At 35.0% G+C, this 18,308-nt stretch overlaps 1 protein-coding gene across 1 annotated transcript in view; it reads left to right on the forward strand.

Moving 5' to 3' along the window:
• The first annotated feature begins 360 nt into the window (after nucleotides 1-360).
• Nucleotides 361-18,308, forward strand: part of LOC107470693 (uncharacterized) — a 28,507-nt gene continuing 10,559 nt past the window's right edge. The window contains exon 1 of the mRNA XM_052255677.1: nucleotides 361-402. Within this exon, the coding sequence (XP_052111637.1) occupies nucleotides 361-402 (42 nt within the window). The remainder of the gene's footprint in view (nucleotides 403-18,308) is intronic.

An 18,308-nucleotide genomic window follows, 5' to 3' on the forward strand; every position in this document is an offset into this window, starting at 1 on the left:
CAGAATACTAACTCGAAAATTTTCGAAACATAATTACTTACTGAAATAACAAAACGAAGCAGCAGCGGTCTCTGAACCGGTTTGGCAGCAGCTCCAGTAGCCACCTCTAGCGGCAGCGGCGACTAGAACTTCACCGACGGTGACTGCAATAACATGCATAGATGATAAAGTTTCCAGAATCTCAAAGAATGTAAACCAAACTCAAAACCCTTACCGGCAGTGTTTTTGACGACGGCAGCGGCATTTCTTGGTGGCAGAAGCAGCGGTGCCTGGGCGCGGGTCTCCCCTTTCTCTCCTTTGCTCTCCGTGCTCTGTCCTCTCTTCTCTGTGTGACACGACGGCATCCCTCTCGACGGCACAATGACGGCAGTGACGACTGGGGGTGATGGACAGCAACAGCTGGTGAGATGCGACAGCATGGGACATCAGCGACAACTCCCCAACTCGCGCTCCTCCTTTCCTTGTTGGCGTCAACGATGACGGCTCAGTGGCTGGACACACAACAACGGTTCTCTCTTCTCTGTCGCAGCATAGCTGTCTGTCTTTTTGCGGCTCTACTCAACAGCTCTGTGACGGTGGCTACGCGACAGTGGCGGCGAGCTCCCTATGCCGGCGTGGTCTTCTTCCTTCTCTCTTTCTCCTCTTCATTTCCCTCACTCCCTGATCTCCATTTTCTATTTTCTTTCTTTCTTTCTTCTCAAAACTGTGTTTCTGTGTGTGTTGGTGAGAAAGAGGATGAGTGAGGTGAGTGAGGGTGTGTGCGGCTGAGAGTGGAAGGTGAGTGAGTGAGTGTAAGTGTGTTAGGGTTTTGGGGTGGTGTGGGTTAGTTTAGGTATTTTTATTAAAAATAGGAGTAGTAGTGTAATTTTATAAAATAATTAGAAAAAGTAAAACAATAATTAAAAACCAAATTAAATATAAAGTATTCATCTTTAAAATACCTTTTAATTACCAATCTATAAATTATTTTGAGTTAAATACTAATTTAATAAAAAGTGGAGATAAGTAAATTAATTCTCCTTTATTTATAAAATAAGATTAAAAATATAAATATTTAAAATTAAGGCATATAAAATATTCACTATTTTTCAATTATAAGAACTCTAAATAATAAATAAGAATTTACTCAACTTGTATATAAAAATCTCTAAAAATATAATCTTAAATAAATATAATAGATAATAAATAATTTATTAATAACTTTTAAAAATTCGGGGTCTTACATTAAGCCCAAGGTGTCGTTCTATACTTCTGGCTGAAAACGTCTTCTAAACAAGAATTGATACTTTCATAACAGAAATTGAAGAGATTGCTGAAAAATAGTAGCGACTACCTCAAAGGAGATGTCGCTACCACAACCAAGGACAAGGAAAACCCCACACGGCCGCCGTGTCCCAATATCCTACTGTAAGTAGTCTCGGCATGCTCTGCTTTTCTGTGGTTCCTTAGGTTGTGTTGCTACCTTCCTAACTCTTTATATCACTATATGTCTAAGTCCTTATCTTCCTCTCACATGCAACAAATTCAGATTTCTAAGTCTAAATTTTCATAATGCTCCTCCTTTAGGGCAACTTACACTAGGATAGCACAATAAATAATTTCTTACATATTTCGAGTTACTAAATGCAGTTCATTTTGAACTCTCCCTCTTCATCGCCGCCACCACAACCGAGGACAAGGAAAACCCCATACGGCCGCCGTGCCCCAATATCTATTTTGAGTAGTCTCTGCATGCTCTGCTTTCCTGTGATTCCTTAGGTTGTGTTGCTACCTTCCTAACTCTTCATATCACTGGATATCTAAGTCCTTATCTTCCTCTCACATGCAACATATTCAGGTCTCTAAGTCTAAATTTTCACAATGCTCCTACCTTTATGGCGACTTATACTAGAATCACAATAAATCATTTCTTACCTATTTCGACTTAATAAATACAGTTCATTTTGAACTCATCCTCTTTATTATCATTTTGTTATTGTACATATATTCAACCTTTAACAACAGTAGACATATTTTTTAGACTTTGACACAATTCCAACAAATCAGGCTGCAAGTCCAGCGTTTGCCATTACCAATAGCATGGAGGATTGGCTCCTCAAAGTTTGTTACGATGCGGCAATTCCAATGCCTATTTTCTACCGGAATGAAACCTTTCAAGTTGTGTTCCCTGGCCACCGTTCGAAATCCATCTCCATGCAAAGGGAAGATACTTCTTAGTTGAGCGGGATGCAAAAGAAGACGCAGCTTATCACATGCTCGATACCGTCCTTCACATGAGACATCAGAAAATTAGGGACTACGACTATCTCCGTACAACAATTCTGCAAGAGGCTAACAACGCTTGTATTGCCAGGGTTGCTAAATTGAATGAAAAATGCAAATATCTTGAGACTTCCTACGACCCCACTAACCAATACGTTTCTTCACCTTAGGCCCATCTTAGCCATAAAGCTTCTTTTATCATGTTTGTTTCTTGATTTCAATCGTGTTATGTTTCTACTCATCAATAAAAAACTTCTTTTACCGGCTATTTTAATCTCTTAGCAAAAATCAATGTTTCTGTTTTTGCATAAATAATGCACATTAATAACAATTAAAGCGTACCATCGTCTTTTATACTTTGTCCTCTTATAAATTTGTCTGTGTTATCTAATCTATAATTTTTTCATATATATTTTTTAGATATTTATATCCTACATTTTAATTTGTATCTTGATTAACCTATTCAAGATTAAATAATAAAAAAATCAATAATTTTGTGACAATATATTTTGCAAATAATGCATAAACGACTAATAAAACTTATTAACTCTCACCAAAAATCAAATTACTATTAATTTCCTCGTAAATCGAATAAATCAAAGGCAATTATGAATATAAAAGCTTAAAAATAAATAACATGCTGATCATACTAAGTTAAATTTTTAATGAATTATTACACAGCAAATAAATTACTCGTGTTTCACTAAACCGTTATTAATTTAAAATTTTAAAATCTTACTCTTCATAACATAGAATACTAATTTTTTACTTATTTAATTTTTACAGAATGTGATTGTAAAATAAAGTTTTCTGCAAACTTAATAAATAATACTTATAAGAGTACATTATATTTTTTAAACATAATTAGTAAATAAATAATTTTTTATTAAAATAAAAATGTCCAAATTTATCTATTATTCTAAAAACATTAAAACCAATTTGTCAAACTCCTTTTTTTTTGAAAAAAAATATTAAAAAACGAATTGAAGTATTACTCTAAATAGGCAAATTAAAGTCTTAAAATTAATGTCCTATTATAAGAAAATTTTATATTATGCAAATTTTATACATATTTACTAAAACATACTACTACTACTATTATTATTCCATTTCAGATAAAATATTTTTGACCCAAAATTTCAAAAATAATTTAACACACAAATGTCAACTTGCCTATCACTAAATCATATAAATTGATGAGTGCAGTCCATTATTCCATATACACCTCAAAAAGGGATACTTTTTCAACCAGAAGTGTTTAGAAATTAGAACCCATAAGCCCAAATACCAAAAACAAGACCTACAGCCCACTCTTCAGATGGCTTCAACTACCAGCTGACACCAAGGCTAACATTACTTGACTACACAAAACGACAAGAGCTAATAGAATTGCCCACAAATTCTCCAACAGTTCACAATACTACCAGTTTCATCCTCACGATGCACCTTCGCATTTACGAGTCTACATTATCATTTTAATACCCAATCTGCACCATCAGATTTTTTTATTATAAGAATCAAGGGCACTGCACACTACGACCATAGCAATGAGGCAGGAAAGTACAGTGGCATACCTCAAAACTTTCCTATAATATGATTGATCCGCTGTGAAAATATTTATTTAGAATGCCATATAAAATAAAATTAAATATTAGACGAATGGTGTCATGTTGCTGGTAGAAGGATTCCGTACACTGACTTTCTTAGTTTCCATTGAATCATTGCTGCTTAGAAAAATTTTGGTTGAATTGAAAATAGTGATAAAATTCAAGATGTACTAACACAATAATATTTAAAATTATACAGGATAATTATAAAAATAATAGAATTTACAATGAATGAATGATCATACTAATTATAAAATTTGATATTTTGTAATAAAATATGTAAAGAGTAATAAACTAATAATTGTTAAAATTGTAATTTATATATTATTATTTTATGGGTAATTATTATCATGATTTTAATTTTTGATACTTTGTTAAAATATAATAAGATCAACTAAGCCTATTTTTTTGTGATAATATGATAAAAGTCTATGTATGTTAGATTGGTTAATTTAAAATTATATTTTTTTTATTTAAATTAATTTTTAAATTATGATTTAAAATTATATGTAAATTTTACAAGATACTATTTTTATTAGGAAGATTCATAAAAAAATAGGATTAATCTCCACATACAAGCTTTTTCATTGTATAAGTTATATAAGTCTTGAAAATCCCTAATTTCTAAAATGCGCCTCTTATGGCATGTAGGTTTCACGTGCCTCCTTAACAAATTTTTCAATCAATCAACGTGCAAATATATAACTTCCTTTTTTAAAAGGATTTCGTTTTCTTTTTTGAATTCTTTTTGCGTTTTCTTATTTTCTCTCTTCGATCTCTCTCATGCATTTCTCTCTCCCTTCTCCTTCACCGTTTACGTAAGTTTCTCTCTCTGTTCTCTTTTTTCGTTTTTCTTGTTTTCTATTATTTCTGAAATTAAGTTCTGAAATCGTTTTGAAAATAATGGATAATTCAACTTTAGATTATCAACTGAACCAGAGCGAAGTGGCTTTTGAATTTGAATCCAATGAAATTTCTGAGGTGTGGTTTAATTCCAGTTAATAATTGAATTTGAATTTGAAAATCCAGTTAGTAGTTTATAATTGTGTAGTTGAATAAAGCGTGAACCTTGTCTGTGAAATTTGCTGTTCATTATTCCTTATTTGAATTGAATCTAATGTACTAGTTCTGATGAATTTTCTGCATTTTATATCAGACATTCGGGAGTAAATCAGGAATATTTGGGTATATTTTGGAAAAGTTTGGGTGCATTTACAGTTTATGACTTTTCATCTCACTGAGGGTGAATTATCTTATTCTTTTAGTTGAATTGTTTTAGTTTCTGTTTAATGATGATTCATGAATCTGAATTTTGTTATTTTTTATGATGGTTTTATAATTTTATTTGCATTCTATAGTTTATGCTTGTTTGAATATGGTATATTTTGGGTGTATTTTGCAGCCCCTCTATGGTATTGATGAGGAGTTTGTTCTCCACATACTATAACACTTTAATATTCAAATCCTTATACTCGAGTCATAAGTCAATGATATTACGGTGGTACGACTCTCGGGTGGATCTTTAATATATAAATATAAGTATAATTGAAAGGAGTATTAATTAAGAAGACTGAAAAGATTAAAAATAAAATTGTGAAGGTGTATCACTTACATTTTGATAACTAAAAGATAAAGTGTGAAGTCGAAAGCGATATACGGATAAAGGCATAAAAAAGATTAAGAGATAGATAACAGATGGATATATGTGTCATAAGTAAATAGCCACTAGTCGCGACCCGCGAAATTTAGGCCGGTTAGGGTACAGCCACCACCTGGAGCACGTGGTGGCTAGCCACTGCTTTCATCCAGGGAAACTCGTATCTCAGATAGTGGAAGTGCAACATTCACATTTCATTCAATAGCATACTTGCATTTATACTCAGCAATAATCAATAATGGCTCCACCATAACCCGGCAATAACTCAGCCATCCGGCTCACAGTTCAATCCAAAACTAGCCAATTTATCAACATGACTCCGTCATAACTCGATAATAACTCAGCCATCTGGCTCACAGTCCAATCCAGGACGAGCCAATTTATCAACAAGTACAGCCCTTCGGCTCATGGCACATAAGGCACTACCACCGCCATCCTCCGTATCTCATGCAATCATCCTTAATCATCATTGATCATAAATCTTTCCCTTGCTCCATTCACAAGTTATCACATCCCCCAGCTCTATTCTCATTGCTAGGCATATCATAAAGATTTAATACACAAGGGGTGATATTGGAGGCTTAGAAGTATGAAATTTGGCTTTTAAAACTCAAAAATCAACTATGGAATGAAAACAGGGCCACGCGTATGCGTTCTCCACGCGCGCGTGGATGGCCACAAGGTTCATCGACGCGTATGCGTCGCCCACGCGCACGCATGGATGAAAAAATAGCCAAATGACGCGTACGCGTGGGTGCGTTTGTGCCCCACACACAAAAGTGGCACAATACTGGCACAACTCTCGGAATAATGGCTAGGCATCTGCTGCAGCACACCGATGCGTACACGTTTGCAAAAAATTTTCTAAGTTAAAAGCTGCAGAATTCACATATTCAACCCCCAATCTTCCAACGGACATAACTTCTTCATTTCAAATCATTTTTCGCTCGTTCTTCGAACGGCATGAACATCCTGAATCCAATTTCATTTCTAAACAAGTTTGGCACAAAACGAGAATCCGGAGTCCATGTTATGTCCCGTCAAGCCATTTTCAACCCTTTTCAAAATCAACCAAAGCATGTCAATTTCAACCCTTTTTGAAATCAATCAAAATATACCAAAATCAACATCAAGCTTCCTCAACTCATACATTAACACTTTACCACAATTCACAAGACCGCCATACAACTATTTTACCCATCTCAAACAAATGGCTAAATTACAAACACATTAACATGTCATACATCCTTCCTCATTCTAATTTCCAACAATACCATTTCCAATCAACGATCATTATACATAGTCAATATCATACTCACCATCACATGGTTTCACCCACAAATCAACCTTAATCATTCATCAGGCATATATCACAACATACATATCTCTCATGCATCATACCATCAAGGCATCAATAATCATAATCACATATATGACCATATAATATATCTCAACCAAAACCAAACATACCCCATCTACACAATTTCACCCAAAATTACCAAATTTCATACTTCAACTCCTCAAACCTAATTATTCAATAACCAACCCAATTATTCACATATTCAATATCTAAAATTCATCCAATCACTTATGTCATCACACAATGTACACATTAACTTACCTTCCTTACCTCTTTCCAGCCTCCGGCACAAAATTCACGGCCTCCGGCCCAAATTCACAAGTTAATTGCATTATGTACAAACCAATATTCATTACCCGATTCATCATATTCTCAACACACTAACACACAATTTCACACAATTCTTAACCCAACCATTAATTCACACTACATATCAATTATGCACATTAGCACCAACCATTCACACAATCCAAACTTAATCTTAGGGGCATCTAGCCTAGGAATTCTTCTCACACCACATGGTACTTAAATGAAACTTAAATCGTACCTCTTGTAGCCAAATTAATTGAGCTTATTCTTTGGAAGTCTCTACCAACCTTAGTTCCAAGCCTCACCAAAGCTCTTCAAGCAACACCAATCTCCCAATTGTGCACCAACATCACCAAATACACTAACATAACCAATTTTACATATATACATTAACCTAGGGTTCATGAAATTGATAAATCACAAGGGTTTGAGTACTTCTTACCTTAACCCTCTGAAGTTTGTGGTGAATATCACTCATGGCTCATACTAGAGCATTCCTAAACAACCAAAATCACAAGATTTCCTCAAAATCCAAACCAAATTCGAATTTAAAGAGGACAACGAAAACTGGGCAGAGTACAGCAGATTACTCACCACAAAACTTAGATAGAATTGTAGAGAATGAGAAGAGCGATGCGTGGCCACAAACGGCTCGTCAATCGGAGTTCCAGAGAGAAAGTTATGGTGATTTGAAGATCAAAGAGAGTTAGGTTTTTCTCTCTTCTCTTCTCTCTTCTCCAAGCTGCGCCAAAAACCCTTTCCTTAGGGTAAAATGAGCTGAAATGCTCATAACTAATATTTATATATGTTAGGTCTTGGGCCCACTTAGGCCCGATTCACTTATTTTTGTCCGTTAGCCCAATTTTGGGGTAAAACCTTTAAGATTAGTGCTTTAAATCGCATTTTAAATCTTTCTACCTTCTCTAATTAAATTTCCTAATTTCTTAAACTCATTTACTCATAGTCAATTTTCTTAGCTGCAGTACTAGACAGATCTCAGCCGGTACTGCCGGTCAAAATTCCAGTGCGCATTTTTTCGCAGAAAACTATGTTTTTCAACTCAAAAAAATTCATTGAATCCAAATATCATATTTAAATTATCAAATTCCAATTGCCAAATCTTCTAACTATATTCACTCCTATTTAATTTATTATTTAATTAATTACGGTTAGACCGGGTTTTACATTCTACTCCCCTAACAAAAATTTTCGCCCTCGAAAATTCCATCCATCACTACGAGTACGTGATCGTAGTCTGCCTTTATATCCAACACATAGTAGGTCCAAGGTTTTTTTACTCTGCGCGCTTCCGTTGCCGCGCTCTGATCCCTCTATATCCGAGGCTCTCGATCAATCGTCCAATGCCGACCGATAGCCTCGTTCGTTACTTTCGCCATCTCATCAACTCACATCTTATTAAATCTCAAATCATGTCACAATAGTATAGCCATCATCCTTAATCATAGTCATCATCCCACGTCACTATAATCAACCAAAAATCATCACCATACCCTAATTGTACTCCATCCTTATTCTCTCTCTCTCTCTCTCTGTGCTAAGTCAATTACCACTAATCACAGCTCAACTCCAAGCATAACCTCCAAACCTACTTTCTTATTCCAAACCCTCGAATTTCTATATAACTTGCTATTATAAAGTCTTTGACTAATTAATCAAAACTTCTTTCATTTTTAAAAATCAAATGAGTTTGAAATAACAAGCTAACAAAATCATAAGAATCCGCTTTCCTTTAATAATCTATAAAAGCATTCGAGACACATTTCTTTTGTTAAAGTTACTCAAATTAAAAATCATTTTCAAAACCATAACCAACGCTCTTTCAAATTCTTGAGGAAAAATTTTGGCAGCACCTCCCCAAAAATTGGAGTTTACCACCCGTTACGGGCTCCTTCAGACCAATCTCAGTACCGCATCAGCATTTCAATTTAATGGTTTTCAAATTCGTCTTTCAAAACCAATCATTATAAATCTCAATCTAAATCCAAGGTCACCATGACCAAATATCATAGTACTCATCTCTCAAATATGGCGACTTGCGCTCACTCATTATCTAAATCCAATTACGCATCAACGATAATTTCTGTCATCCATTTCAGAACCATCAAAGTTCATAGCCGCAATCAATTCCAATTATTTGGGGATCATTACTTGCAGTAACTCAGTAAAGCCTTCGAGTATTCAAACTTAAGATATTATAGTAAATTTTTACAGCTCCTATTCGTAACTATCCTGTGTTACTGCTTCCGTAAGTTTCCGCTGCGTTACTCTAATCTCTCGTTTAGTACTAGCTCTATCACTTATTCCCTCAAGTACTAAACTACAACTTAGCATGACTGGCATTCACTAGATTTCTATCTATGATAGCCAAAACCAAATACCAACTTAATCGTACCTTTAGCACGTTATTACCGATCTTTCACTTACATCCTTTCAAACTGTCGAATCTAGTGGCATCCCCCGTCGTCGTAGTGAACACACGACCTTGTTATTGGCCCTTGGTAGTATTCCAGTTGACCTTCTCAGGACAGTTCCAGGACATGTGTCTGGCTCATCCACAACTATAGCAAAGTTCCAATCCAGCTCAACATGGAGTTCCCGAATGATAGCTTTCACATCGCCTATAAGTCAATTTATTCTGAGGTTGCTTTCCATACCTCCTCCCTTGGTGATTGTTGTTGTTGTTCCTTCGGAAATTATCTCAAAAAAATCCCTCGTATAGGGATTTGGTCTCGTCTTCACTCGCCTCTCAAACGATGAGCAAGTAAAGGCTGAATCAGCTTTATTCTCTCTTTTGCGGTTCACTGTCACTGGATTTCGAACAATAACTCCGTACAGTTCTCAACACTTCCGACCCCTTATATATAATCCAACTCGCTTCTGCTATGTCACTCTTATTCTTAACCTTTAAGAGTCTAGCTATTCCTCTAAGTTAACTAAATATCGCTCCGTCTCAGCAACTAATGCTCCTCGACTAATCGTCGACTTGGACTCAACGATTATCAACACTTGTCATGCATCATGAACGAATATTACATATTAATGATATGCAGGGGAGTAAGAAATTCAACTGCTATTTTACAATTACCTCGGGTATGAGAATCGAATTCGGTTGCATCCCGAGTTTCTCTGTAGGGACAATTCCAAGACATATACCCTGATCTCCCAGACTTGTAGCACACCTAACCCCACTCAGCACGGCCTATTTGGGTGATGACTTCCACATCTCTGACAGCTCAAAACATCTGAAGCAGTCGCTATCTGTTTTCCCTTACCGTTCCCTTGGGACTCCTCATTTGTTGCAAAGTTATTCCGTCCTTGGAGAAAGTGTTGTGTGTATCCTCTCTCCTTAAGCTCTCGTCCACTTAGTGTGGACCCTTGGTTGTGCTCCCTATGACACCACCTTTTTCACACACTCTTTAGCAATTTTGATCTTATTCCTCCTTAAGCATAATGCCATGCTCTTATATACTAAGCATCCGATGAATCCCATTAATCAGAAATACATGCATATGCCGATCAATATCAAACTCAGCCAACTTCAAGCCCAATTCATACTCTACTTACATCAACACTTAATAGTTCGCCATCTACCCAATGTTATTCCAATTCACATCTTAATCATTCAAGGCCTATAGCATAAGTTTTCTGATAATTAGTCATTTCTAAATTCCTACACAAGTGTTCAATTTCACAAATTTTCATTCCCATTCAAATTCAACTATTCCAACGTCAATTACAAGCCCCTTCTGCTCTAAATAATCATATTTTAATCAACTCAAGCATAATTAAACAAATCGTTCAAGCAACTATCCACCTCCAAGTGTTCCACTCATCAATCCAGAATCAACACACCATTCTTATATATACCACTTCCAAGATTCCTGTCACGGCGTTCCATCACCGGTTCGTTCATGGGAATCCCTGTTTTTGATTATTTCATTCATGTCTATGAGACACCATTCGAATCTTGTCCACACTAAACAAGCGATATCGAGGTGATCAGACTCAATATCTCAAGTTAAGTGCTTCAAATTACCAAAGGTACACTCATAAACTTCATGCTAGATATATCGATTAGATACCCTAACTAGCACAGGCACAGACTCAAAGTATGCATTGAAGCATAAGCAGTTCCATCCCTTAGGCTCACGAGGACGAACTGCTCTAATACCATAATGTAACACCCTAATATTCAAATCCTTATGCTCGAGTCATAAGTCAATGATATTACGGTGGTACGACTCTCAGGTGGATCTTTAATATACAAATATAAGTATAATTGAAAGGAGTATTAATCGCGAAGCCTAAAAAGATTAAAAATAAAATCACGAAGGTGTATCACTCACTTTCGATAATTAAAAGATAAAGTGTGAAGCCGAAAGCGATATACGAATAAAGGCATAAAGGAGATTAAGAGATAGATAACAGATAGATATATATGTCATAAGTAAATAGCCACTAGTCGCGACCCGCGAAGTTTAGGCCGGCTAGGGTACAGTATGAAAGTAGTTGACAACAGAACTCCTAATCTCTCCCAAATAGAACATGAAAGTTTCTATAGACAAGTTCAAAAGAGTTCAATACATAATATAATCTTTTCAAAATAAAGGTGGAGAGATTCTAAGCAAAACATAAAGTAGAGAAAATAAAGATCTTCGCCGTCTCTCAGACAAACCACGGCTCACTTTTGAGCACCTGGATCTGTATCTGAAAAACAAGAGATATATTTGGAATGAGAATCCCAGACCCATGGGTTCCTAGTACGGTAAAAGTGCCAAATAAATACAATGCACTGCAATAAAAAAAATCACTAAGCATCCTAAACTTCTCTTCACCAAACATTCACCCTATGTTCTCGCTAATCCATAATAGGCAACTGTCATAAGGGAATGCTAAGTCTAATTCATATTTCACATGTTTCCCAACTCGCTGACTCTTCCACGAATCAGACTCAGAATCATAAACAAAACCATCACCAGTTGTTCTGTCTTAACAATTCTATATCAATACATCATATCCTCACCAGGAGCATGTGAATCCACTTCATTGCATCTACCCAAGGAGCTCAAATTATCTCATTCAATAATCATCATCATCATGCAAACGCATCACCAATTCATCTCATCAAGAACAGCCCTCAACGCCCACCGACACCAGCATGAGGGCCTCTCAGTTGTACAAACACAAGCAATACAAACAAGTAATGCACAACTAAGGTACGAGTAGAACAAGTATCACATAATCAGGTAATGTAGCATATACGATATGGCAATTCAAAACAAGTAGGCACACCCAAGCAATTCAAACATATGCAATATGATGCATGCCTGCCTAAGGCTGATGATATCATCTGTCGGTTATATAGCCAATCCGACAAGTCCTGGTAGCTAACCATTAGACTGTCCCTCTGTCGCACATTCCCAGCTCGAGTTATTCTCGATCATCATCATGATCATAATCATAATCATACAACACCCACATTGGTGTTTATCCACAGGGGCGAGCTCATCCGGAACTCTCACAGTGTTCGGCCACACTTACGACATAGGATCAGCAGAGTATCGAGCCTCCACCTGGAGCACGTGATGGCTAGCCACTTCTTTCATCCAGGGAAACTCGTATCTCAGATAGTGGAAGTGCAACATTCACATTTCATTCAATAGCATATATGCATTTATACTCAGCCATAATCAATAATGGCTCCGCCGTAACCCGGCAATAACTTAGCCATCCGGCTCACAGTTCAATCCAGAACTAGCAAATTTATCAACATGACTTCGCCGAAACTCGGCAATAACTCAGCCATCTGGCTCACAGTCCAATCCAGGACTAGCCAATTTATTAACATGTACAGCCCTTCGGCTCATGGCACATAACGCACTTCCATCGCCATCCTCCGTATCTCATGCAATCATTGTTGATCATCATTGATCATAAATCTTTCCCTTGCTCCATTCACAAGTTATCACATCCCCTAGCTAGTTCATCGACTCGTACGCGTCGCCCATGCACACGCGTGGATGAAAAAATAGCCAAATGACGCGTACACGTCAGCCACACATACGCGTGGGCGCGTTTGTGTCCCACGCACAAAACTGGCACAATCCTGGCACAACTCTCAAAAAAATGGCTAGGCATCTGCTGTAGCAGACCGACGCGTACGCGTTGGTTACGCCTACGCGTGGATGCGCGTTTGCCAAAAATTTCTAAGTTAAAAGCTGCAGAATTCACAAATTCAACCCCCAATCTTCCGACAGACATAACTTCTTCATTTCAAATCATTTTTCGCTCATTCTTCGAACAACATAAACATCGCGGATCCAATTTCATTTCTAAATAAGTTTGGCACAAAACGGAGATCCGGAACCAAGTTATGTCCCATCAATGTATGCCCAAAAACCATATTTTCATACAAAACCACAAAGTGCCATTTTCAAAACAAGCCATTTTGAACCCTTTTCAAAATCAACCAAAACATGCCAATTTCAACCCTTTTTGAAATCAATCAAAATATACCAAAATTAACATCAAGCCTCCTCAACTCATATATTAACACTTTACCACAATTCACAAGACCGCCATACAACTATTTTACCCATCTCAAACAAATGGCTAAATTACAAACACATTAACATGTCATACATCCTTCCTCATTCTAATTTCCAACAATACCATTTCCAATCAACGATCATTATACATAGTCAATATCATACTCACCATCACATGGTTTCACCCACAAATCAACCTTAATCATTCATCAGGCATATATCACAACATGCATATCTCTCATGCATCATACCATCAAGGCATCAATAATCATAATCACATATATGACCATATAATATATCTCAACCAAAACTAAACATACCCCATCTACACAATTTAACCCAAGATTATCAAATTCCACACTTCAACTCCTCAAACCTTATTATTCAATAACTAACCCAATCATTCACAAATTCAATATCTAAAATTCATCCAATCACTTATGTCATCACACAATGCACACATCAACTTACCTTTCTTACCTCTTTCCAGCCTCCGGCCCAAATTCACAATTTAATTGCATAATCTACAAACCAATACTCATTATCCAATTCATCATATTCTCAACACACCAACACACAATTTCACACAATTCTCAACCCAACTATTAATTCATACTATATATAAATTATGCACATTAGCACCAACCATTCACACAATCCAAACTTAATCCTAGGAGCATCTAGCCTAGGAATTCTCCTCACACCACATGGTACTTAAATGAAACTTAAATCGTACCTCTTGTAGCCAAATTAATTGAGCTTATTCTTTGGAAGTCTCTACCAACCTTAGTTTCAAGCCTAACCAAAGCTCTTCAAGCAATACCAATCTCCCAATTGTGCACCAACATCACCAAATACGCTAACATAATCAATTTCACATATATACATTAACCTAGGATTCATGAAATTAATAAATCACAAGGATTTGATTACTTCTTACCTTAACCCTCTGAAGTTTGTGGTGAATATCACTCATGGCTCATACTAGAGCACTCCTAAACAACCAAGATCACAAGGTTTCCTCAAAACCCAAACCAAATTCAAATTTAAAGAGGAAAACAAAAACATAAATAAAACTGTAGAGAATGAGAAGAGCGATGCGTGGTCGCAAACGGCTCGTCAATCGGAGTTCTGGAGAGAAAGTTATGGTGATTTGGAGATCAAAAAGAGTTAGGTTTTCTCTCTTCTCTTCTCTCTTCTCCAAGCTGCGCCCAAACCCTTTCTTTAGGGTAAAATGAGCTGAAATACTCATAACTAATGTTTATATATGTTGGATCTTGAGCTCACTTAGGCCCGATTCACTTATTTTTGTCCGTTAGCCAAATTTTGGGGTAAAACCTTTAAGATTAGCGCTTTGAACCGCATTTTAAATCTTTCTACCTTCTCTAATTAAAATTCCTAATTTCTTAAACTCATTTACTCATATTCAATTTTTTCAACTGCAGTACTAGACAGATCTCAGCCGGTACTGCCGGTTAAAATTCCAGTGCGCGTTTTTACGCAGAAACTATGTTTTTCAACTCAGAAAAATTCACTAAATCCAAATATCATATTTAAATTATCAAATTCCAATCGCCAAATCTTCTAACCATATTCGCTCCTATTTAATTTATTATTTAATTAATTACGGTTAGACCGGATTTTACACCTACAAGCGTTTTTCTCATACAAGTCTTTACAAGTCATCTTCTCCTTTTATTGCTTTGAATCCAATCAAGTGGCTGAGGTGTGGTTCAATTCAAAAGAAAAAAATATAGCATTAGAGGAAATATTTTTCTGTACAAAAATGTTATTTGTATACTAAAATCAGCCACCAATGTATTTGTGTATAAATATATGTGTAATTTAATTTATTTTCAATGTATATTTGTATTCTAGTATGTATTTTATACTGGTGGCTGACTTTGGTGGCTAATTTTAGTGTACACGTAGCATAACTCATTTCTGTATTTGCAGCAAATTTGGGTGTAAAACAAAGATATTTGGGTGTATTTTAAGGAATTTTGGGTGTAGTTTTATTCTAATAAGTACTGCATAATTTAGAACTCTTTCTCTTCCTCCTCATCATCTTCTGCTCGCTGCTTCTTTTTTTTTTCATCATCATCATCACCATCTTCTTCTTCTTTTTTTCTTATTTATCTTTTTCTTTTTGTTTTACCTTCTCACGTTTCTTCTTCTTTTACTCTCTTAACAAGAACAAAAATAAAAAATCAAACAAAGAAGAAGAAGAAATACATAATGCTCCAAATTACTTGAAAAAGGATGAACTTACATTCATTTAACTAAAAGAAAGAAAGAAATAAGGAAAAGAAGAAGAAAAAAATACAGCATTAGAGGAAATATTTTTTTTGTACAAAAATGCTATTTGTACACTAAAATTAACCACTAAAATCAGCCACCAATGTATTTGTGTATAAATACATATGTGGTTTAATTTATTTTCAATGTATATTTGTATTCCAGTATGTATTTTATACTGATGACTGACTTTGGTGGCTGATTTTAGTATACACGTAGCATAACTCATTTCTGTATTTGCACCAAATTTAGGTGTAAAACGAAGATATTTGGGTGTAACACGAAGATATTTGGGTGTATTTTAAGGAATTTCGGGTGTATTTTTATTCTGATAAGTTCTACATAATTCAGAACTCTTCTTCTTCCTCCTCCTCATCTTCTGCTGGTTCTTTTTTTTATCATTATCACCATCTTTTTCCTTTTTTTTCTTATTCATCTTTTTCTTTTTGTTTTACCTTCTCAAGTTTCTTCTTGTTTTACTCTCTTAACAAGAATAAAAACGAAAAAATCAAACAAAGAAGAAGAAAAAACACATAATGCTACAAAATTACTTGGAATAGGATGAACTTACATTCATTTAACTAAAAGAAAGAAAGAAATAAGAAAAAGAAGAAGAAGAAAAAAATGCAGCATTAGAGAAAATATTTTTCTGTACAAAAATGCTATTTGTACACTAAAACTAGCCACTAAAATCAACTACCAATGTATTTGTGTATAAATATATATGTGCTTTAATTTATTTTCAATGTATTATTTGTATTCTAGTAAGTATTTTATACTAGTGGCTGACTTTGGTGGTTGATTTTAGTATACATATAACTTAACCCATTTTTGTATTTGCAGCAAATTTGGGTGTAAAACGAAGATATTTGGGTGTATTTTTATTCTGATAAGTTCTGCATAATTCAGAACTCTTCATCTTCCTCCTCTTCATCTTCTGCTGTTCTTCTTCATCTTCTTATTTCATATTTTCTCTAATTCTTTTTTAGAGGAAAAAATCAAACAAAAAAGAAAAAATACATAATGTTGCAAAATCAAAAGAAGAAGGAGGAGAAACACGATGAAGAAGATGAAACACACGAAGAAAAAAGGAGGAGAAACACAAAGAAAAATGAGAAGAAGAAGGAAGAAGAGGAGGAAGAGGAGAAACGCGAAAAAAAAGACAATTATGATTTTCATCAAGGAAGAAGAAGAAGAGTCGTTCTTAATGGTGAGGGAACGCTTTGGAAACGTGATGTGCGTGTTAACATGTTTTTGTGAGTGAGTGTAGTTTCTGTTGAATTTGAACCAATTTATAAGACTTATAAACTAAAAAGATTTGTATGTGTAGCATAACCGGAAAAAATATAGTCATAGGTTTTTTGATTTATAGTTGCCTAGACAACAGCCACGCTCAAAATCTCTAGTGTTCTAGTTTGCTTCTCTTTGGGCCTTGGAGTTTTCCTTCAAGGGAGAAAATGCGATGGCAGAAAATCAGAATACAAGAAAACAATAATAATATCTATTGCTCAACCAAAAACATGAATAGGTGATCATAATCCAACCAAACCCAAAAAAAAATCTAATAAAGTTTTATGAGTGTGACATAACAGTAATTTTCTATATCATACCCAAAGGAAGTTAGCTTAGCATATCAGTAACGCTATTACTATATGTGCAAATATTTTTGTAACCTAATCTAACTACAAATTAACATAAGTCCAGCAAAAAAAATATGCGTATATGTCGTCACTTTTTTTATTTTACATTTTTATTAGAGAACACATAAATTTATTGATATAGTACAAAATTTTTACATATAACACAAATTTATTAATATAATCTAAAAATTTTTGGACATAGCACATAATTTTTTTGTTGTAAATGTAGTTTGTTGGTTGAGTGAGTCAATGTTCTAAGTATATAGTCTTTCAAAAATTTTTCTATTGCATATCAAAATTTTTGTGTTATGTACCAAAATTTCTATCCTATGACCAAAATTTTTATGTTGTGCATATTTTGTTGGTTGGATGTCATATTTTTGACGTAATCCTTCAAAAATTTATGTGTTGGGTACCAAATTTTTTGTGCTATGTACCAAAATTTTTATATTGTACATTGAAATTTTTGTATTATACATATTTTGTCAGTTGGATGTCAATATTCTTAGCGTGTAATGTTTTAAAAATTTTTGTATTTTATAATAAAATTTTATATTGTGAACTAAAATTTTTATGTTGTGTATCAAAATTTATGTACTCTAATTT

Source organism: Arachis duranensis, chromosome 10 (genome assembly GCF_000817695.3).
Source record: "Arachis duranensis cultivar V14167 chromosome 10, aradu.V14167.gnm2.J7QH, whole genome shotgun sequence".
NCBI lineage: Eukaryota > Viridiplantae > Streptophyta > Magnoliopsida > Fabales > Fabaceae > Arachis > Arachis duranensis.